We start from the raw sequence: 23,669 nt of genomic DNA, 5'->3' as shown, positions 1-23,669 counted from the left end.
GAAATACCACCGAGGAAACCTGTTGGCCCAGGAAACGATGGCGAACTGTTTCTCCCGTTCGAGCGTTCTGATGAGTTAATCCCATGACAATTTTGAGGGGGCCGGCAGGAGCGATCTGGGAGGGGGAAACGCCCACATACCCACAAGATGGGATCTTTGGTAGCTGGTTCATTTAGAGCACAATTTTTATAGTTTGTGAATTCTATGAGGACTGGTCTCCACCTGTCTCCACTTGTGCGAAAAATACAAACACGTAACTAAAGTCTGAACAACACAAGGATTATATCTAAAAAAAAATAATTGTAATTGGAAACATAGGTAGCTTAGCGCTTTAACACACATCTGTACCAAAAGTAAACTAATCGTATTTTTTTTAAGGGTCGAGAAGCACAACACAAATTCACCTATGGCGATTATAGTTCCCGCAGTATTAAAGGAAGAAAAACAGGTGGTCTGCATTCGCAGGTCCGGCAACGTTGCCCTTCTAGGCGAAATTGCGCAAGGATGCGGGTAACATTAGCCGTCTGTTGCTGGCCCTCGCACCTCCTTTCTGTATGGCGGAACTGAATCAGGAAAGCGTGCCAGCAATGTTCTGCAAATCAGCGCGGCGGAATGCCCAGCGCGCCCGGAGACCGCGGCCGCAAGACGTTTCGAGGCGCGGCGGCAGGTGTCCGCGGCATGGGCAGGGCGCCGCCGGAACACCGGGGATCGAGCACCAGGGCCGGATGGCCGCAGGTGGCGCACGGGATCGATGATGCGGAAGAGGCCAGCGCGCGGTCCACCTGGGGCCCCGGCGCTGGCGTGGCGGCTATTTTGGGGGAAGGCCCGCTTGGCGGTGGCCCAGCTGCTTGGGGGCGCCCGGTCTGCGCCCGATTTGGGCAGCCGCTCCCAACGGGGCAGCAGAGGCGAACATGTCGTCGCGGAGCCCGTCGCCCCGAGCGGGCCGGCGGCCCGCGTTCCTCAGCCAGCCGTCGGTCATCAGCTGGCAGTCTGATCCGACGAGGCCACCTCAATATCTAATCCTCAATCCTATGCACATTGTGAACCTGACTGCTGACAAGACGAGAAGCTGCGCCGTCCGCGCCGCCCAAAGCATCAAGGCATTCAGCCAACGCTGGTTCTCGCATATTCTGCTGCTGCTCGTCCTTCTCGCGTACGCGGCCATGGGCGCTGCGCTCTTCCAACTCATCGAGGGCCCCTTCGAAGACAAGCAGAAGCAGACCATCTTGAACGCGCGCCAGTACATCATCGAGGACCTGGTGATCGCCCAGCGCACCCTGTCCGTGGCCGGATTCCGGCGACACGCACTGCGCCGTCTGCGCGAGTTCGAAACGCAGGTGCGTGTGCTCGAGGACGAAGCGCGCATCGTGAGCCACTCGGAGAAAAAGATCTGGTCCTTTTGGGGCGCTCTCTTCTACTGCGGCACCGTTTTCACAACCATCGGTGAGTGCATGCGCCATAGCGGCACGCGACCTACATTCCGGATGTCGCAGGCTACGGGAACATCGCCCCGAGCACGATGGCCGGGATGGCGGTGACCATCCTGTACGCCTTCATCGGCATACCGCTGCTGCTCATGGTGCTGGCTGACCTGGGCAAGGTGTTCACGCGCGGCATCAAGTGGCTCTTCCTGTCGCTGCGCCAACTCGTCCGCACGGGCCGCTGCGGCAAGCACAAGGCGAAAGCACCCCCTCCGCAGGTATGATATCGTATTCAGCATCCAGTGGGTGGCCGCTACAGTTACCGCGTTTCTTTGTCTTCTTCTCGCAGCTGCAGTACGTCGCTTTCGTGTGGCGCAAGGTGAACGACACCATGGCGTACGTTCCCTACCCGGCCTACCTGAAGCAGGAGCCCACCACGCCGACCGCCGAAGAAGGCGGTGAGGAAGCGAGCAAGGCCGCCAGCGAAGAGGAGCTTGTCATTGACGACCAGTTCAACTTGCCTGTGTCGCTGGCCCTTCTTCTGCTTTCCATCTACATGACGGTCGGCGCCTGCATCTTCACCATTTGGGAGTCGTGGAGCTTCTTCGAAGCCTTCTACTTTGTCTTCATTTCGATGAGCACAATAGGATTCGGTGACTACGTCCCAGACCACCCGATGTTTATGATGGCTACTTTCATTTACCTACTTTTTGGCCTTGCGCTCACTTCCATGTGCATCAACGTTGTGCAGGAGAAGCTCTCCGCCATATTTGAAAGAGCTCGAATGCAGCTGGGGACAACCATTGGATTCGACGCCATGGTGATAGACCAAGAGCGAAAGGAGCCTTTGGAGAGCGATATTGACGAGGCAGTGACAAAGGACGCCATTGCCAAAGAAGCTATTGCCAAGGGACTTGCTGCCCAAGAAGCTGCGGCCAAGAACGCTGTGGATAAAAAAGCAGTTTCGAATGACACTGCAACTAAAAATAACACCCAGCATAAAGAGCCCACCTGAACGGCCTCTTGAGAATAAATTATAGGCTCTCGAACTACCCATGTAAGGCATGGCATGAGAGACAAACACCGCTGTGAACACACGCGAAAACATCAGACGCTCACCACGGTGCTGCAGTGCAGAGCTGAAAGTTGATCAGCAGCCGCACGACAGTGTCCACTATTGCTCATAACTGATGTAGTGCAGATGTGACAGCATCTCTACTGCTGTGGATCAAGGTGTCACTCAATTTGGTCATAACTCTGGTCAGTTTGCTTACACCATAGAGGCTTGCACCTGTTGATACCGTCTGCTACTGCCGCAGCACCAGCTGCATCTTGTGTGATCTTGACAACAGCTCATTGTATTCAGAACTTTAGATGTGAAACTAAACATCTACAGAGCTGAATACACTCATTCCTTGACGACATTCTTTTGAAATGTTTTCGTTTATATCAAGTTTCTCAAATAGCTGCCAAAGAGCATAGAGGGCGCTTCCTAACACACTCGAGCGAACAAGCGCTGCGATCCTCTCCATTCTAGTACACTCTACTCTCCATTCTCTCTTTTGTTGCCCCGCTGGTTGCCCCTAGTTACCGTGTGTTCCTCACGCTGCACCGCCGGTGTCGCTAGCGTCGCGTTGACGCTGGTAACTGGTAGCTGTTGCTTACTCGTGCTTCTACCGCGGTGAGCTCGTGGTGGTTGCAAGCGCGATGCATTTCTTCGATGGTTAAAGTTTCCTTGTCTGCTAGAACGGAGTATGTCGATCCGGGGACAGATCTGGGCTGTTCTAGACGTTGTACTGCGGGTGCCACCGTTGTTTGTGATGGACGCCGTTTTAAGCTGCAGTTTGGGGCTTCGACATGGCAGTGCTGTTGAACCAGGTGTCGATGTAATAAAAGACAACAGTGACGGAAGCAATTCGTCCAGTGCCCTGCTTGAGAACGACGTATTTACGCACTTCGACCTACCGACGTTGTTGTGGTCGTTTTTGTACCTGCAAGGTAAGACGTCTACTGTTCTCCAATTCATAGCCTACTTTCGAATGGGCGAATGTGCACGTATTCGCGTGTTAACGCTTGCATGTGCTTGCCACATTTAACCGTTGTCTGCGATTTTGTGCTGAGTTCACGACGATGCCTCTTTTCAAGAAAAAGAAAGCGTTGACATGTTGCTTTTGCACAGATGATATCATGGAACATTCGCTCGATGATATGCCCCTTCGCTTCATTCATTGCTTGTGGCGAAAACTGATGTCAGCGTCAGCGTTGAAATGAATACCCGTCTGTTTTCTATTTTGTGGCTGAAAAAAAGCAAAAGTTTCCTCTAGCTCAGCTGCGCCTGTCTTAACGACGCGTAACGATGATTTGGGACGGATATGTGCTTGACTTACAATCTATATATATATATATATATATATATATATATATATATATATATATATATATATATATATATATATATATATATATATATATATATATATATAATGCATTTATTTCACAAGATGGAAATAAATTTTTGTGTTTATTTAAGAAGTCGGAGAGAGAGAAAGGAATGCAAAGCTACCTTATAGCTACCTTTAGGCTGGAAAATTTGGCACTGATGGCATAAAGAGAGACAAGGACGATATGTATCGCAAAAGCAATAAGAACGGCTAACTTATCAGGCCAAGGGCGAAGTCGCATGGGGACTGGCTGGTCAGGCGACATCTACGACCCCCCCCCCTCGACCCGGCGTCTCGTAGAAGGCATAGTTTATGGCAAAAAGGTCGACGCACTCCACGCTGCTTACGAAAACATCCGCAATTGGCATTGTCTCAAGCCACTAAGAGTGAACGATGCCACTTCCTACAAACGTTGCCTCAGTTTCTTTCTCCGGGATTGTATTGCAACAATGTTAACTAAACCAACTTTGCGTGATAAACCATCGCTGAAACTTTTACGATTAAATGTTGCGACTGTTTATAGGTGCTTTTTATGATGGTTGCCCGGAATAGCGGCGCCGTAGCGCTACGTTAAACAATGCTGGGCAGGACACTAGTCTGCACTACTGTAAACAGAATCGCAGGTACAACGCCGGCGGCAGGTGGTTCTGAACAGAGATGTTCCATCTTTAGTTGCACTCGAACCAGTCAAACCAGATATCACTGCATCGACGCTCATGAGGGTCGCTGCACTGAACCTCACACTGATCCACGGTATGCATGGCGTCATTTGTCGTTCTGCGCGGTATAAAGTTCACAACCAGCAGTAAAAGCACTGTAAATAGAAAACTGTAAATGCAGGAATTCTCCAGACAGTCAGCTTTATAGCTCTAAACAATTTCTTTAACGGAACAGTTGACCTTCTCCCTCAGCGCAGTCAGATCGGAGGAGGCTGCCGTATCGTCTTGGCTCAAAAAGTAGATCACTCAACCCGACACAGGGTCCTCAATTAATTAATCACACATGCCAATATTCATGAAACACATATCTGTAAAGTTAAGAGAAACAAAGTGCGCTTACGAGCTCATCAGGACGTATAAGCTATTGACGACAGTTATCACTTACTTCTGTACAAGATGAAGCTCCGCCAGAGTTCCGTAAATCCGAAAGACTTTTCCATGTCGCTAATTTGTCGACAACGTCAGCGCCTAGCAAGATATATGTTTAAGGTTATGCACGCACTGCCCCATGTTGTACGTCATTGCCAAGCACGAACGCCGCATGGAAGGTTATATATACATCGTTCTGTTTAGCCTTGGTTCTGTTTAGCCTCAATAGCTTTAATAAAATTACACTAATGCTACTTGCACGCGTGGTTTATATACGTCTTAGCGGACGTAGGTTTCGCGAACAGGTAGAGTGAGAAAGAAGGTAATTAATAAAAACTTTTTAACAGCGTTTTCAATTTCGCGATTAAGGCAGTTTGTGTTGATAAGTCGTAGGGACAACCGTATTTGAGGACAACTCCATTTTATTTGACACTCTAAAGCTCCCAATACAGGAGCTAATTCGTCTTTGTATCAAAACTCCCGCCTTTAAGTGATGCAAAATTAAATTTAATTATGAATACCGAGGAACACGAACGCTTTAGAACTGCAATATGAAATGGAGCCGACCTCGAATAGGAGGACTAAAGAATAAATATACCCATGAATCGCGATATTTTAAACCCATTTATTTTTACATATTTCTGCCCATGAAAAGGGCAGTGGTGTGCACGATTACACTCGCGCAGCTGAACCACGTTCTGTGACTGCTTAGCGACAACATGAGCATATCTTTCAACATCCCCTGTAGGTTCGTGTCGACGAAATATTAATGCACACGTCGAATTGATTACCGGCAACTATTTGAAGAGCAGTGGCGTGAGCGAACTGTGTGATTGTATTCATCATCATCAGCCTGTCTACGCCCACTGCAGGGCAAAGGCCTCTCCCATGTTCCGCCAATCAACCCGGTCCTGTGCTTTCTGCTGCCACCTACAAACTTCTTAATCTCATCTACCCACCTAATTTTCTGTCTCCCCCTCACGCGTTTGCCATCTCTTGGAATCCGACGTGCTACGTGCCCGGCCCATACCCATTTCTTCTTCTTGATTTCAACTATGATATCCTTAACCCCCGTTTGTTCCCTGACCCACTCTGCTCTTTTCCTGTCTCTTAAGGTTACACGTCTAAAGCCGTGCTGAACAGTAGATAAAGTACTATTCGATTAAAAATTTGTATGTGGTTATGCATTTAGAATAGCGAATTAAAAATGAGCTTTTTTTTTACAAGATTTAAGCATACCATTTGTAGAAACTAGTATCAGAAATCGAGCAGGGTGATTTGGCAAAAGAATTTTTGAAATCGCGTGATTGTCGGTAGCTTAGACAGACTGAAAATTCTCATTGAATGCATTAAAGATTTGTGTGAGACCATTAACATTCTCGTTGTATATCCTAAATGTTTATAAGTCGTTGCGAGGTAACACAGAGACCCAAAACTACCGAGGATTAGTTTTGAGTAAACCTAACAGCTGTCATTAAAAGATTCGTTAGCTAATTCATTTAAGAATGAGTGCGTCTTTAACAGAACAAATCAGGTCATGAGTTCACTGTCGAGCGCGCTTTGAGCGTTTGAGTCGTCACACGGCCTGATAACTGCTCACTTTATGTTTATTCAAGCAATATCAGGATTTTTCTTTCTGATTAAGTGGAATAAAGCGGTGATTACATCATTTTACAATTTTCTCGAATTTCAAAGCCACTGTATTGGATGTCTAAACTTGCGCGGATCTGAACGATTCAAAATTTTCAGCTGAGATGTGACGCTCAGTTATCATCGAAATGTCTATATTAAAAACTGGGTTTCAATACACATAATCGAAAATATAGCGCTGCTTTATCACAGGGCCGGCACCAGGGGGTGCAGGGAGGGGAGGCAATGGTCTCCTCGTGGTCTCTGCGCCCACTTCCCTGGAAGGACCTCTCTCATTGTAGCTGCCCCCGTTGGGGAAAAATCCTGGCGCCGCCGCTACTTATTCGGAGATTCCACCGAATATGTCGCTCTCACAAAGCTTGTCGGCGTGATCTGTGCTTAAAAACACTTAATCAAGGAGTGCGCTCTGTTTAGTAACGCCGTGAACCACTTGGGTGAGCCGGACATATTAATGAACGGTCTAATAAGTTCACTACCTAGCAAGGCGCGAGGTAGCAGTGCATAATGGACACTAGGTGGAGCGTGAAAGTCTCTCATAAGGATCAGACGAGATGTATAAAGTTGTGTTGAAATATAAAGTATAAAGAGAGCTGAATCGGAGGAAGATAGAAAACTGAAACCGCAATGGTTTGGTTCAGGACAAAGATGTCCAGCTTTATTATAGTTGCCCATTAGACACTGTATATCGGCTTAACGAAAAAATTCTCATTTAGCAACACGTTGGAAATATTACCATATTCCGCTAAATATGCATTGACATTCCCCGTTAAGGTCGTCTAGAACAGGGTGGTCTGCCCCAAAAGTTCGTGTAGCGAGTAAACAGAAAAGTGTCTCCATGGCCTCAAGTACAGCAGTCCGGCACGTAAGGCTGGCCTCTGGTACAAGCCGGACTTCTGTATGTGAAAAGGGATAATTTGATGCGCGTTCATTTTGTGCATCGTAACTCTCCTAATTTCTCTCGAAATTGAGATCGACAAACAGACGGACCAAGATATCGCACAAAATTCCTTCATTCATCATCAGCTGCTATGCACGAAGCTCGACGTGTGTCGTAGATAGAAAATTATCATCATCATGAACCGACTCTCTTCTTCAGCTTCCTCCTGTGCTTCGCTCCCAGAACACGTGCGCCGATTTGTCCGGCGTGGGATGCAGTAACTCTGATGGGCGAGAGTACAGAGAGAGATAAAGAAAGAGGAATTCTTGGCGAACAATTTTCTTTTTTTTTGGCGAGGCGGGATTCGAACGCGCGTACCCACAATCCGAAGGCTAGCTTCGTTACCACTCGGCTATCCAGGCACGCCAGCAGAGCATAGCATAGCCCCTTATAGTATAGTATAGCAATGGGGTGGGAAAGGGAAGTGAGGGTGAGCAGGAGAAATGTGAGGGTGAGGAGGCGAGGATACCGACCACACAGAGAGAGAGAAAGAGACACGTTAAATATAGAAAATAGCAAGCATAGCCATGTGTAGTATAGTATAGCAATAGGCGGGAAAGAGAGAGGTGAGAGGTTAAATGTCAAATCAGGACCCGGTAGGTGCCCACCAGCTCTGCTGTGACCCATCTTTGCGCGACTTAGTGCAAGCTGTTTTTTTTTTTTTTTTTTTTTTTTGCGGAAAGGCCTGTAAGGGGTGCTTCAAGAACTGTATTCAACTGTGTCGGGCGTTTTCGGGGATGACATGAACATACCAAGGACGATGCAAGATCAGGACACTCCTCTCTCTTGTGTGAACATGAAAGCATTGGTCGTGTGCGCGCGTTCTCCCGTATACTCAGTGACACCGTATGACAATTGCATCAGAAGAACTTACTTTTGGAAAGATGACAAATTCATGAACACGGGGTGGTCGCTGGAGCCGGCGTTTCGACAAGCGGGCTTGTCTTCAAGGCTGCAACTTGAAGAAGGCAAGTCCACTTGTCGAAACGTCGGCTCCAGCGACACGGCCCTGTTCACGAATTTTTCATCTCTGCAAGCTTCCATCTTCCCCTAAACTTCTGCTTGTTTTAAATGCGAAGCATTTCTTAGCGAACCCTAGGCACTTTGAGCGTTTCTATCTATCTATCTATCTATCTATCTATCTAGCCGCCTACGTTTGGGTGCTCTCGTGATCGCCTCCTTAACTTGGTGTAGACCAAAATTGGCATGGGATGTAAGAGGATTTCACGAATATGACTGTCTGCTCACGACATGAATAACGGGAAAATCTTGTCGCTTACGTCGTCAAACCCTTTCCTCCAGACACGTGTGGCACATACCCGTTTACAACGGGCCGCGGTGTGCGGGTATGCGCCACAGGTGATTGACAGAGTTTATATCTACCCAGATGCGAGGGCGTTAAGAAAAACCGACATCGACAGCGTTGACACGACGAATGCAAAGAATAAAAATTAGGATCCCAGCAGGAATCGAACCAAAGCATTCTGCGTGGCAGTCAGGTGTTCTACCACAGAGCCACGCCAGGTCTAGAAACTGCTTTGGAAAAACACCCTATGCAGGCGTAATGTCGGTACAACGTCAGTTGTGGTTGTGGTGCTGGCTATCTAATTTTATAACAAATCAATAAACAATACAGATGTACCCCTACGATACAGGCGTCATGTCAGGTTAACGTCTGTGGTTCCAGTGTTGGCTGTGCTTTTACAGCAGTCTAGTAAACATTGCATTTGTGTTCCCATGATTCATCAAGCTGTATTCAAGAGTTACTCGACCACGGAGGAATACGCTAACAAAGGTTACGTGTGATATTCACATCATCGCACCGTAAAGTGTACTTCGTTTACTGACGTATGTGCTCTAACGTGAGTGCTGACGTTACGTCAGGCTATAAGTTACCCTTTCAACGCCATTGTTGACGACGTACCTGGTAAGCCCACGATGTGTACACAACTATTACATTCACAAAAAGACGTCGATCCATCTCGTAACGCTTGGCTCAAAGCCAAAAAAAAAAAAAATGTGGCATAAAACTACTTGCTGACTGCTTCGCATGAAACCGATTCCCGCAAGGCGTGGGATCTGCCGATGTTTTTTTTTTTTTTGTAGTTTTGAAAAGTCGTTCGCTCACCGGATTTTGCCTGAAATCTTGGAAAGAGAAAATGTTTGCGCCAAGATGGTGCCGCAACTACTGAGCGATAGTTGCGAACTCTCGACGACAAGGTCGGATCTAGCAGTGATGAGTTGCGCAAAGGGTCGTCACCGGCGACAAAGCTTGTATGTACGAATACGACATCGCGCTTAAGTTCCAAAGCATGTATAGTTGAAAATGGAAGATGGGCCAAGACCAAGAAAAACACGGAGACAGAGAATACGCTTTATGAAGAACAGCCCGCGAGCGTGACCAGCTTCTCCGCGCTACAGAGTGGGTGGTCCTCTCAGTCCAGAAGTACAGCGGCCTTAAATGCCAGGGGCGTAGCCAGAAATTTTTTCGGGGGGGGGGGGGTTCAACCATACTTTATGTATGTTCGTGCGTGCGTTTGTATGTGCGCGTGTATATATATACGCAAGCAAAATTGAAAATTTTCGGGGGGGGGGGTTGAACCCCCCCAACCCCCCCCTTGGCTACGCCCCTGTTAAATGCCATTCTCGCTGCCGGAGTTGGACAGTCCATTGCCGTGTTGTGGGATGTCGAATAGGTGTGAGCTGTGATGCGATTGCACGTGACGGTAACATGTGATAGTGTTGCGCATTCATGTGCGCATTTAGAATACAGCACATGTAGCGTTCACGTACGACTCAAGTGTGAATATCCGTTTGCAGTTTGCTCCATATACGAAGGCTTCCTCGAAATTTGGACAGCGGTGGTAATCTTTGTGGCGGGTGATATAGTGTTGGATGATATATGTGTATATTAATGATATCAGCTTGGGATGAAATTGCTCTTCGCGGCTTCCGCTGTACATGCGCTCGGGAACAGGCCTGCTGGAATGGCCTAACGCCCATACGATCTTCACGTTAGAAGAAAGCAAAAAAATCAGTCATGTCGATCCTGTTTCTTTTTAATTTTTTTTTAAGTGCGGAGCACTATAAGGGCCCGGCTTGTCGACCATCCATGCATCTCATGTGGCGGGACCACGCTTACAGTAAAGCGCTCAATACAGGCCATAACAAGGCTAGCAATGCTCAAAACCAGGTTAAAATGAACGTACATAAGGTTTAAAATAATATAATTAACAGAGATAACCAAGAAGTAATCGCAATAATTAACTAAAAATCGCTAAAAACGTTTCGGAAACCTGCGGCTGACTCCGGGGCCGCGCAAGAGAGGGCGTCACCGCCTTGCCGAGCGTAGAGTCACTGTATATGCTACCTTTAGGTAGCAGAGTTGCGCATAGGTCCGGCTAGCAACCACAGCTGTGCAGTGAAGTCGCACTTCGTTTTTGCAGGCGACATGCCTACCGTGTCGCCGATTAACCTGTCTGGCGTGTCGAAAACCGACGATAAACATTGGCTGTCGATGGCTAGTGTTAATTCAGCTCGCTGCAGCGGTGGCGTCGAGAAATAAACAAATTGGCCCAAGCGGCAGCTTCTCCGCCATGCATGGTTGCTAGCGGCGTTGGAAGACAGATGCGCAACTCTGCTACCTAAAGGTAGCATATACAGTGACTCTAGCCGAGCGAGCTAATGCCCCTCCCCCCTGTGTTTCGCCGGCGCTGCGTCGCTACATCTGATGGAGGAAACAACCTGACGGAACTCGCTGCAGACGACGCGTATCTCAACTGCCGTAACAAGCAGGAAGTCGATAAAGCGCAGCAAAAAGTAGCGCACGTCGCACACCGAGTTTGCGAATCTTTCTAACAAGATTCTACTCGCGCCGGGAAAACCCTACATGCATGCTTACCTCAAACATTGGCGTCATCGACGCTTTGGTAAACGGAGCAGTGGGAACTCTACGAATGGGAATCGCTGGGTGCCCGTGCTACGCACTTCCTCAGGTTTCACAGTAGTGGCGCTGCCACACGTTCATTTTTTTTTTTTTTTTTTTGAGTTGTGCGCCACGAGTTTGTACCTGAAGGTCAAACTGTCAACGCAACTTTCTTAGGTTTTGAAATGTCGGAAAGATCGCGTGCACCACGTGCAATAGTTTGCCGGCAGAGGTGCGCTGGACCCTGCACCGCGGTAATCAGGGGCGTAGCCAGAAATTTTTTTCGGGGGGGGGGGGGGGGTTCAGCCATACTTTATGTATGTTCGTGCGTGCGTTTGTATGTATGCGTGTATATATACGCAAGCAAAACTAAAAAAATTGGGGGGGGGGGGGGGGGGTTGAACACCCCCAACCCCCCCTTGGCTACGCCCCTGGCGGTAATGTCCCGGTGCGCTCTGGATTGACAGTGCGTGAGTGCTTGGCATGCAATTTAGAGTGTCCACCTTCCTGCTTCAAATCCCCCTGAAATTTTTCGGTTTTAGATGTGTATATATGCACGTACGGATTTGAGTAATTGTGCTTCACCAGCCGCATACTGGTGACAAAATAGCACCGTTTTCAAGGTACGCAAAATGCTATTTTGTTTTTTTTTTTCTTTCTGTTCCAATATGTAGCTAACGACCCACTTATCATGGCTGGAAACTTCGTTTGCTTGAGCGCGCAACGGTTAATTATTTGGAGACGTTTTTATAGTGTCCAGTCGTAGTTTCGGATTCAGAAAGCGCAGAGTGAGGCGGTACTCCCTAACGTTCCGCGTGAAAACGAGCATAGCATTTGGCCGGGTGTGCTGCCGCTTAAAAGGCGACAGGGCAGCGACGATGTTTATGGCTGTGCCGTGACGCACCTGTTGCTTGCGGCAACACAAGCGATAACCGCTGCGTCTGCTTATCGCTGTCATGAACCGCGGCGAGGGAAGCATATCGTTTGGGAGCACTTCAATCACGGCACGCAAGCGTGCATATCCCGTGGTATATTTTTTAAGGAAAGAAGACTTTTAAGGGCACGTTTTTTTCTTTGTTAGACACAATATTAATGAGAACTAGCATACAATAATGCGAAGGAAATAATCATTGTTGGGGTTTAACGTCCCAAAACCACGATATGATTATGAGACGCCGTAGTGGAGAGCTCCGGAAATTTCGACCACCTGGGGTTCTTTAACGTGCACCTAAATCTAAGTACACGGGCCTGAAACATTTTGGCCTCCATCGAAAATGCAGCCGCCACGGCCGGGATTCGATCCCGCGACCTTCGGGTCAGCACTCGAGCGCCATGACTACTATAGACCACCGTGGCGGGGCAGTGCCAAGGAAAGTATAGGGGATGTTATTTGTAGTAATTAGGATATAAATGTGAAGAAAGTAAAGTGGACGAAAAGATAACTTGCCGCCGGCAGTGACCGAACCTTCGAATAACGCGTCCGATGCTCTGCCATTGAGCTATATATATATATATATATATATATATATATATATATATATATATATATATATATATATATATATATATATATATATATATATAGGTTAACAGAAAGTTGGAAACTGTCTAATCGAACGTTTTGCAAACCGACCTACAACTTTCTAATTGGAATTTTTTGTCTAGCTTCGTTGCTGCAAAAGTTCGTTAGTTAATCATTCTTAATTAAGCAGAATAAAAAAATTGTGTGACTTACTCCATACATTAGTGAACAGGTCGCGTCGCCATTTTTAGAAACTGTGGCTAGAGTTACTGGGGCACCCTGTATATATGAAACGTTGTATTTTCACACACACACACACACACACACACACACACACACACACACACACACACACACACACACACACACACACACACACACACACACACACACACACACACACACATTCAATTTTTCCAATAAAAGTTGCAAGTTCATCGCTCGTCCTTGTCGTTTTTGTTCCGTCCGTGTTGTTGCGCTGCAGTATCTCGGTAATTAACGTGACATTCTCACATTGGGTACATGGAGGAAGTATCCTCTCTAGAAGAAGGAAAGACTAAGAGGCAGTGCACTTTATTCCGCTAGCCCAACACATCTGCGAGCCAACCTCCTCTGACACAGCCCTTGCCGCTCTCAGTGCCCAGTGCTTCTTGGGTAGGATTAGGCCCCCAGCAGACGCAATCAAAGCAAGGCGACCAATAATAGCGCTTGCCTGTCACGTGACTTGGTCCTATTTGTCCCTTATGGCAAATTCGAAAAATCGCACCTGTGTGCCCTGGTGTGCCGTCTCGTTCAATAATCGCAGTGCCCGGGTGCCCTGGTGCGATTTGTCGAAGACGCTATTTATTTCATAAATTATATGGACACTCCCGGCGGGTTTCTGCCGTCGGCGTCGCCGTCATGTTCCGTATTAACGCTAAATCAAGAACATCACCATGTGCATCGTGTGTTCTACGCGCTAGTAAAAGCACGTGAGTGTTGGAGACGAACGCGGTTGAAGCATAGACATAGGCGTGCACAGGGTTCCCCATCAGGGGGGGGGGGGGGCGAAGGATTGTCGCAGCGCCCTCCCACCCTACTAAGTCAATGTATAGGGCAGATTTTGCGCCCCCCTCTTAGGTGACTAGAACGGTCAATGTACGGAGCAGATTTTGCGCCCCTCTCTTAGGTGATTGGGGGGGGGGCGACCGCCCCCCCCGCCCTCCCTGTGCGCACGCCTAGAGCATAGATGAAACGAGCTGGCCATCTCCCTCGCACGAAGGGCGCATGCGAAAACATCGTCCCGCGTGCGAGACCTGCAGTCGATGGCTCTTCAAGCAGAGAGGAAACGCGCCGCCTGTCTTTCGTTGGGCGAAGGAGTGTGAAAGGGCGCCGTTGAGGAGGGGCGCTGCATCGCTCGAGCAGCAACTGCGAACTTTGATCACATGGGCGCGTTCACAAGCGCTGGCGCACGCGCTATCTCGACAGACATCAGTAGACAGCTCGTATACGTGCTGTGCTCTCACCGCTTACTTCGCGTTGGGACGACAGACAGCACGAAAACTGCTTCGCTCCATGGAGCGGTCGTATTCTCTTAAACCAGTTTTGTAGAGTTACGCGAGATCGGATCCAAAAGAGCTGCAGCTTTAATTCGTATAACATTCCAATTTGTTGCTATCGCATTAACTGCTTCGCCTTTGCGGCGAAACTGCGATTTTTATTGACTACCAAGATGGTAAATAACGCTCCCTGCGTCCTGGCGTTTTTTTTTTTTTTTTCGTTCTCCATGATTGGGTAATGTAACCTTAGAACATTCCAGCCACCCTACTAGCAACTTAAGGCTCTTACTTGGTCATGTGTAGGAATTGGGCAAAGTCAGTCATAGGGGCGGGTCAAGTCGTCTTTTAACGTTGGTCATCTGAATTTTCGAACTTGGCCTAGTCAATTTTTGGGGTAAGCAATCCAAATTTTAGTGGTGGGCCAAAACAATTCTGGGAGCGGGTCATGTCGGTACATCCGAGCGGACAGGTATTATGTATGACGAGCAGACGAAAATGTTGACGTCACGGCGAACACTGAGGGCACGGTGTAAGAATATACTCAGGTGATGACACTCTTTCCCCAACGCATGGGAAACCGCAATCCGCGCGCGTCCAGATAATGTTCGGGTTCTTATCAGATGACTTGCAGAGGGCGCTACGAAAAGCGGGGCAGTCCAGGGGCGTAGCCAAGGGGGGGGGGGGGGGGGGTTGGGGGGGTTCAAACCCCCCCCCCCGAAATTTTTCAGTTTTGCTTGCGTATATAGGCACGCACACATACAAACGCACGCACGAACATACATAAAGTATGGTTGAACCCCCCCCCCGAAAAAAATTTCTGGCTACGCCCCTGGGGCAGTCGTCTCCATAGCAACGCGTATGCTGCTGATAACGTGCATTTTTCTGTGCCATTTTGCTGGATAATGTGCATCCGCCAAGCGGCGTCGAGGGGCGAAATCGAGAGAGCAACAGGAGAGGGAACGGCGAGAGCGGCGGCGATGACGCAGCACCACCGTGTTTCGGCTACTCGCGGGCGCTGTCCGCCTCAAGCCATTAGATGGCGCACCGCTCAACGGACCGACGACCGAACATTTTCTGGCCGCTTAGGCGCGCGCAGTGTCAACACCTGAATGTTCTTACACCGTGGGCTGAACACTGCCGAAAGGGACGGAGAGGAGAAGGGATTGTATCTTGGAATTTGTGGGGCGTCCGAGGCTCGTAGCGCTGCCGCGTTTGGAATTGTTGACCGTGACGGCATACTGAACTCGATGCGCGCGTTTACTTGAAATGTTAAAAGAATTATCGGAGGTGGTTTAGGGGCTCTAACGCTAGACGCTCGTCGGATTTTCCGCTTCATGAGCAATGCGATTTCGCATTGAAAGGTACCGACACGAACTCATTGTCTGTGAGGCCCACTGTCCGACGAGGCTTTATTCGCCTGCATCGTAGCTAAAGTTCACTCTCAGTAAGTTAAATCTCGATTAACGAAACCCGATTTTACGAAGTTCCCGATCTAACGAAGAAATTTCGATTCCCCAGCAAACACCCATAGGGACCAGTGCTATCTTCAAAACTAGCTTGGCCAGCAAAACGAAGTTTTTTTCCAGAAATAACTGAGTAAAAAAGTGGTGATTTCCTTCCAATTTTGCAGAGACAGGTTTTTTGTCGAGCGTCTGCTCTAACGTTATCGCATTAAAACGTCCAGGCGCCCTACTCACGGCCCTCTTATAGCTTTAGTTTGACTAGGCTGCACGCCGCGCCCATGCATGGAGCAATGGACTCGGCAGTCGGAGCGCTCTAAGCGCGAGACAGACGGTACGATTTTCTATGCGACGGCCGACGCGGCGGCACAGTGTACTAGTAGCGGCGGTGCGGCAGCCGGAATGGTGGCTGTCCGATGCTATGAAAGGTCACCATTCAGGTTTCCCCACCGCCGCGTCGGACGTCGCATCGCATGGAAAATCGTACCGTCTGTCTCGGCCTTTACGTACCAGGCGGTGCTACGGGCGATCGACGGTGGTTGGTTTCGTGATTTCATGGCACTAACCGTCATAGGCGTGCGCAGGGTTCCCCATCAGGATGGTCAAAGTCTCGTCTCAGCGCCCTCCCCTTCCCCTCCGTTTGTCGAGTCCAAAAGACAACGTACTTAACAATGGATGGAAAAATGAAAATTAAGTGCTCACGCAGGTGCTTCTCACAATGGCCTGCCTTTGGTCCTTGGCTTTCCGGGAGTAAAGATGGGAAGTAAACAGTTCTTGGAATGCAACATCAGGGGCCTTCGGCCGCCATTATCGTCAAAAGCCTCCGTGACCATAACCCTGCTTCTTAAACAATGACGGCACAGGTCCAACTGAGTAAAAGTTTTGGGCAGACTTTGCCCCTGCCCCCCTCGTGCGCACGCTTATGCTAATAGTCTCTTTGCAAGTTTCTGGCTCTGCCTGCTCGCACAACTCCTTCATTCGTTCTCCGCATACCGTTCGCCCGTCGCTGCTTCACGTAAACCTCTTTCTGGGCTGTATCGTGCGACATGGGAGGCTCCATGTCAGGGCCGCCCTCGCGGACTTTTCACATGCGTAGCAGTAGATTGGTGGCTAGGACAATGGCCTGGTAACCTTTTGTTGTCGCTACATTACAATTTTAGATTTCGGATAGCCGAAAAATCCCTTTCTCGATTTAGCCAATTTCCCGATTTAACGAAATAATTCGAGCGTCCTCACCACTTCGCTAGATGGAGTTTCAACTGTATTAGCAAAGCTGTAGAGATCAGTCACTGGTTCGTTTGGCTGATGCGCAGTGTCCCTGGTGCTGACACGAGCGATCGTGCAAATAAAGTGAATATGTCGTTGCATGTACTAAATTTCGCACAACCTTGCAACGCAGCCTTCCTAGGTGCCTTGGTGATGGCAGTGCTGCACACACGCCAGTTGCTGCACGTCTACCTCTGGCTGAGCGCGCAGGGTGCCGTGCTCTGGTCGTACGTGTGCAACCGTGAGCTGGTGCGCTACGCCGAGGAGCTTTCGCGCGACGGCAGCCTGCTGCTTGAGCTGCTGCGACTCGAGCCCGGCGCGCTGCTACGCACGGGCGCCAACTACGCGCTGCAGCTGCTGCTGGCTCTGCTACTATCAGCCGGACGGGGTCCCCAGGCCACGGCAGCACTCGCCCTGGCGCTGCTGGCGCCTACCGTGGCCAGCGTGTGCCTGGTTCCGGCGCCCGGGGCCAGCCCAGTAGCAGCCGCCCTCGGCGCGCAGCTGCTGCTCGTGGCGCCTGCGCTTCGCCGCTCGGGCCCGGTGTTGGCAGCCGGCCGCCGGGCTATCACCCGTACGCGTGCCCTGCTCGGCCAGCTGGGCGGCCAGGCGCTGCTCGAGGCCCACTGGGCGCGCTTGAGGGCGCCCACTGTACTGCGCCTCTTCTGGCTGCTGCGGATGGCAGCTCACGCAGCGTTGCTGCCGCCGCGGTTGCCTGCCGCGCAGGCGCTGGCGGAGCTCGCGGCGCGAGGCTGCGACACGAGCGTGGCCCTTCTTGGCATGGCCAGCCTGGTGGCTGCGCTGGCGCGGCTGGCGGCTGGCGCGGCGCGCCGCCTTCTGTTGCTCGAGGGCAGCCCCGAGCGCAGCCTGGCTACCGTGGCAGGCCTCCTGTTCCTGGTGCTGGCACTGCAGACGGGCCTGACGAGCCTCGACCCGCCACACCGGCTTGCCCGGCTGGCGCGAAACCTCTGCCTTTTGGCCACCGCCGTGCTCCACTTTGTGCAGGGCATGCTGGGTCCGCTGCTCGTGTCTTTGGGTGCGTCCCGCAGCGGCTCGCGCCAGCGGCACGCGCGCGCGCTGGGCCTCAGCCTGGCGTTGGCTGCATGCCCGTGCATGCTGCTCACCTACCTGTGGACACACCAGCCAGTGAGCACTTGGCTGCTTGCTGTCAGTGCCTTCAGCGCTGAGCTCGTTGTCAAAGTGGTCATCTCGCTGCTCATTTATCTACTCTTCCTGGTGGATGCGCGCCGCGAGACCATGTGGGAGCCGCTGGATGACTACGTCTACTATCTGCGAGCAACAGGCAGTGTCCTCGAGTTCCTGTTTGGTGTCTTCCTCCTCTTCAACGGTGCCTGGATATTTGCATTCGAATCACGTGGCACCATAAGAGCTTTCATGATGTGCTTCCATGCTTACTTCAACATATATCAGCAAGCAAAGGCTGGCTGGAAAGCTTGTGCACGGCGGAGAGCTGCTCTTTATAAACTGCACTCGCTTCCAGAGGCTACAAGCCAGCAGTTGCGTGAACTAGACGATGTGTGTACTATATGTTTTCAAGAACTGCAGACAGCTAGAGTGACTCGATGTCGGCATTTTTTTCACAGTGCATGTCTTCGGAAATGGCTCTATGTGCGAGACATGTGCCCGCTTTGTCACAGCACACTCTACCATCAGTAAGGACTGAATGAACTGTATTTTTTCAAAGTGTATTTATTGCATCCAATCACATTCAATCGCTCAAGTGGCATGATTCTGATCATTGGGCTTGTGCTCAAGTGCATTATATTTATTGCACCGCTAGTCAGATCCCTTCTCTTGACGGCCTTTGCGGTGCTTCAGCTTGCCTTCACATTCAGCTGGTCGTCTTGGCCGTAGCCCAATATATCCACTGCAGTTTTGGGAGCCACAGGAACAAGTGATTCTTTCGCTGCCACGACACTCCAAGTTGTAGTTGAAGGTGAGCTCTGTGCCTGCAGGAGATTGACAATTAGGAAAATATTAGCCACAACCTACTTGCCCACAGGGTTGTTGCAGTCATTATAAGCAAGCTGCTGCACAGGATCTGGAGATATTAGTGGAACACATGCAAACAAAATGGCAGGCAAAACTTCACAAGCCTTGACCTTGCCTAAAAAGTCCAATGCCCACCTCACCGCAGCTTTGTTGCCGACGTGCTGGTGGTCCATCAGATTTTTAATGCTTTACCTAGGTTGGAAAGGCACAGCACAGCATAGGTTGGCAAGCTGACTCATGAGAACTGACTCACTCAGCCCAACCTGTGAGTCTTAGCGAGTCCTGCTGGGCAAAATTTTCGTGAGCTTGAGTCCAAGTGAGCCTTGTAGAGCAGGATACTCCACAGTCTGAGTGACTCTGGCCAACGAATATTTTGGCGAGTTTGAGTGCAAGTGAACCCAGTTCGGCAGGATTAATCTGAGTACGAATGAGCCTGGTAGAGTACAATTTCAGTCTAAGTGAGCCCTATGCAAAATATTCATTTTTGGGAGGAATCGAAGTGCATCATTCATTTCGCTGACTTATGTGCAACAGCACTCAATCAAGATTCCAGAAAAAACTGATATAGCCAGATTTACTCAATGTCGCCTTTAAGCTGTCATGTCGATACTATGAAATCACACAAACAAACCATGGGCCCGTTTTTCATTTTTCGCATCTGCTTCACAGACACTTGAACTGCCAGGGGGGAGAATTGGCCAATATAGAGGACAATGAAGAATATCTGTTCTCATTGTGATTCTAACGGTACTTTTTCCATCTTGATGGTCCTGATACGATACCACTCTATACCTGTGCACTGTAGCCTGGAAATGTGATGAACTCCTACTCGACAGAATGACTGAACTCTGTCTGGTATAAGCACTTGCACTCATCGCATCTCACTAGCTTAGACATTCATAGCTGATGTCGCAAAACAGCGCAACGAAAGGGCACACACCAACAGAAGAGAAAACGATGACACAAGAAATTAATCGCTTGTCTGTCTTTTCTTCTGTCTGTGTGTTTTGTGGTTGTGCAGAGGTGGCGCCGAGAAGAAGAGGGGGCTAAATTAGCAGTGTTGCAGTTGAGCCCCCAGTTCTACCTTGGCACACTGTCCCTTTTGTCGTGCTAATTTCCCACATCAGCTACACAAAACCAACTGGCCCGGTAGTTTCTCCTTCAAAGTTCATACTGGCGTCTGCTCATTTTCAGTAGCACTCTCAGTCACAGAGCCATTCGCATGGGCTAGCCATCACATCTAACTCACATTTATGTAAACCTACTTGCATTGTCTGAGTAAAAGTGAGTCGCAGAGAGTAGAGTTTTGGTTCACCTAAGTCGGAGTGAGCCCAAAGCAAAAATATATTTTTTGAGCGAGTCCGAGCGCGAGTCATTTATTTTGCCAACCTATGCCAGTGCACGGGGCTGGGCTCATGCTTGACAAGCGGCTGTGGCCTCAGCCCAGGCCGGCCATGCTATTTGCAACACTGTAACACTGCAGGCCACAGAAACTAAAGCCCTATGAAAATTTTAGGTCAGTAGCACCTGCATATTTTCCAGAAACACCACAGCAAACCGTAGTACACTGCATGTATTGATGTTACAACAGCGGCACTCTGAAGAAATGGTACAAGTGGCCACCTGCAGCCACTATACATGCCACTCAAATTCAAACATCATACCTGCAGGAAACATATTGCCACCTGCACTTCTTGCCTACAGGCTATAATGAAATACAAAGCTCTCGTACGTCACAACTGGTCAGTAGAGGCAGAAACCCAAATACCCAAGTTTTGCGGACATTTCTGAAACAAGCACTTTCTTTTAGGTTTACTGTGTGTTTTCTTTTTATCTGCTGTGTAATATTGCCCCGTTTTTTTAAAGCCTCTGTTTACTACCTACTATAAATTTGCAACAGACAGGTTTACTGCAGGAGGATTTGCAGACTTTATTTAAGCCTTAAACTCTTCATACACAAAACATAATCCTACTGTTTTTAAACCCGGGTGTCTGGCAAACTATTTTTTCGAAATGCCGAAACTTTCATAGATAAAATTTCGTGACGAAAGAGAAATCAAAGCAATGACCAGTTCAATGCAATTATTCTGGCAATGTCTTAAAGATTGGCCAGTCAGCAAGAAAAAAAAAAAAAAAAATCTTGCTGCTCTTAACTGCAGGAGAAGCTGTAGTATTGCCTTTTCCTCTTGCACTACCTGTTTTTGGCCTAAGACATGCTTATACCTAATTGACCTGTTCACAGTTTTTTTTTCCTCTACTTAAAACCCTCTACCAAAACACAAACTTTAAGTGCTCAGCAAGACTCAACAACGTTTGCATAATAGTTTCAATTTGCTCAAAGCAACAAAATGTGATTTGTATATATCTTTTTTTGGTATTGCTAAGCTGATACAAAAATACAAAAGCATGCCACCTATGCTTCATCAAACCCCGCTATCCCCTGCTTCTTATACGAAAGGAAATCACCAACTAAACAGTAGTGCTAGTAGGGCGACAACTCAATTAAGAGCCACCACAAAAAAACGTGTTGAGTGTCACGGACTCACACTTGTGAAAATAGCCCCTGAATAGTTTTTTAGAGTGAAAACTACGTCACGTCTCCCAAGGTCATTAATTACATCACAATGACCTTGAGCTGCTGGAACACAAGTGTGGCAGGCTTGATGTCAAGCCACGTGATTCGCTGTGAAAAGGCGTTGCAGCTGCACTCGTTCGGAGCCTCACCGCTGTGGTACAACAGGACTAAAAGGATAGACTGGTGGGCTAGTTGGTATTGCATAATTGTGAACAGTAGCGCAAAAAATTCACGCAGACGACGACAGAGCAAGACGGGACACAGCGCTGTGTCCCGTCTTGCTCTGTCGTCGTCTGCGTGAATTTTTTGCGCTACTGTTCACAACAGGACTAGGCGAAGTTAAACCACCAACAGGTGCTCGCATGCTCCTCTTTGTGCCTTTCAGCCATTCCCAGCAGCCATCGTGACGTCATCTGTCTGATTAGTTGATGTCACGAGCGAAATACGCTGTCAAGTGGGTGAACAAGAAACTGCTTGACTGCTAGCAGGTGCACACACTCCCTGCTCGTTTACCTCGCATGGCAAGCAGGAGCATGGAGAGACGAGCTGATGAATGGCACGTAGTGAGGGATACAGTGAAACAAACAAGGCCCTCATTTTGATTATCAAAAGAGTCTAATTTCACAAGCATGCACTGTAGACTCGTGCACAACTGCAATATGACTACTAAGTTTCAACCTCCTGGGTGGTTTCATTATCAAATTTCCAATAAAGCCTAACTTTAATTAAACACTGTGCGCATAATTTTTGCAAAACCAAACCAAACATACTGTGGCGACACACTGCGCACAAACCGGCGCAGCCTCCACCTCATCACTAGCTAGCCCGGCGTGACAAGGCTGCATGCTGCACCACGCCTCCGATAAGGGACAGCGCCACCACAGCGTCACCGGAGGCTTACGTCACCGACGGTGGCTATAAACCCAAGCTGCCAAACTCGGAAGGGATGATTCCTTCGCTAACTGTTCGAGCGCAACATCGGTATGCTCGCCCCGCTGCTGGTACTACGCTAATAAACAGTCGTTATGTTTTATGTTGGGATGCATCCTTCCATCGACATGGCATCCCACAATACCTTTCGCACATGATAAATAGGTTTACAAAAGTTAAACCTCAGCCAATTTTTTACCTTATGGCTGTTTGGCAGCATAAACTTTGCAATGGCCATTTCTTTAGTGTTCTCATGACATTTGTAATGTCAATTTTTGTGCTAAGCAAGAAAACAAGGTTGTTAAGATGAATGTAACACTTGTATAAACTTAAATGTGCATCGCTGGCAGTGCCACATTTAGTAAGGGCTATGTTACATTAACCGCATTCTTAATTTCTGTACAAAGACAGCATGAAAGACACCACAGGAGAAAAAGAATCTATAGAAAATATGGTCATAGGAAGCTTTATCGCAGCATGCAAGGTTTTCTCAACTTATGTGCACTGTAATCACACAGGCAAACTTACTAACAGCGTGCTCATTACTGCCAGCTAGCCAGTCAGTTGCTGAACAGTGTGCTGCCAGAAAAGCATGCGAGGGTAACCTCTGCAAGTTGCTTGAAACACAGTGGCAGTTGCGTTTATAAAAGGACACAATGTACAAACTTTACGAGGTCTTTGCTAGTGTAGAAGCTGATTAAGTTAATTGAAAAGGCTTCGTAGAGGGTGTGTTCAGATAAGAACATCGGTACATGCGCGCTGACCCCCTTTAATTTCGCTGAAAAAAAAAAATGCATTTTGCTGTTCGAGTCCCCAGGACCACGAAACCATTCTTAGTTTCGTGAAAAAAATTTTGTCTTAGTCAAAAAAATTCTGAAGTCTCCACACAGCAGAGCCGCTTTTTGC

At 48.7% G+C, this 23,669-nt stretch overlaps 3 protein-coding genes across 3 annotated transcripts in view; 2 read left to right on the top strand and 1 right to left on the bottom strand.

Moving 5' to 3' along the window:
• Positions 1 to 807: 807 nt before the first annotated feature.
• On the top strand, positions 808 to 2,459 carry LOC119379037 (TWiK family of potassium channels protein 18). Its single transcript, XM_037648177.2, has 3 exons — positions 808 to 1,443; positions 1,494 to 1,699; positions 1,771 to 2,459. Exons 1-3 carry the CDS (start codon positions 912 to 914, stop codon positions 2,434 to 2,436), a joined length of 1,404 nt encoding a protein of 467 aa, XP_037504105.1. The 5' UTR covers positions 808 to 911; the 3' UTR covers positions 2,437 to 2,459.
• Positions 2,460 to 2,484: 25 nt separating this feature from the next.
• LOC119379035 (protein TRC8 homolog) lies at positions 2,485 to 18,949 on the top strand. Its single transcript, XM_037648174.2, has 2 exons — positions 2,485 to 3,419; positions 17,382 to 18,949. The coding sequence occupies exons 1-2, from the start codon at positions 3,176 to 3,178 to the stop codon at positions 18,920 to 18,922; spliced, it is 1,785 nt and encodes a 594-aa protein (XP_037504102.1). The 5' UTR covers positions 2,485 to 3,175; the 3' UTR covers positions 18,923 to 18,949.
• A 4-nt stretch (positions 18,950 to 18,953) lies between these two features.
• Positions 18,954 to 23,669, bottom strand: part of LOC119379034 (histone-lysine N-methyltransferase NSD2) — a 47,766-nt gene continuing 43,050 nt past the window's right edge. The window contains exon 5 of the mRNA XM_037648173.2: positions 18,954 to 19,215. Coding sequence (XP_037504101.1) covers positions 19,043 to 19,215 — 173 coding nt within the window. The 3' untranslated portion in view covers positions 18,954 to 19,042. The remainder of the gene's footprint in view (positions 19,216 to 23,669) is intronic.

The sequence above is a fragment of the Rhipicephalus sanguineus genome, chromosome 1, assembly GCF_013339695.2.
Source record: "Rhipicephalus sanguineus isolate Rsan-2018 chromosome 1, BIME_Rsan_1.4, whole genome shotgun sequence".
Lineage (NCBI taxonomy): Eukaryota > Metazoa > Arthropoda > Arachnida > Ixodida > Ixodidae > Rhipicephalus > Rhipicephalus sanguineus.
This window is presented reverse-complemented; position numbering and strand designations above follow the sequence as displayed.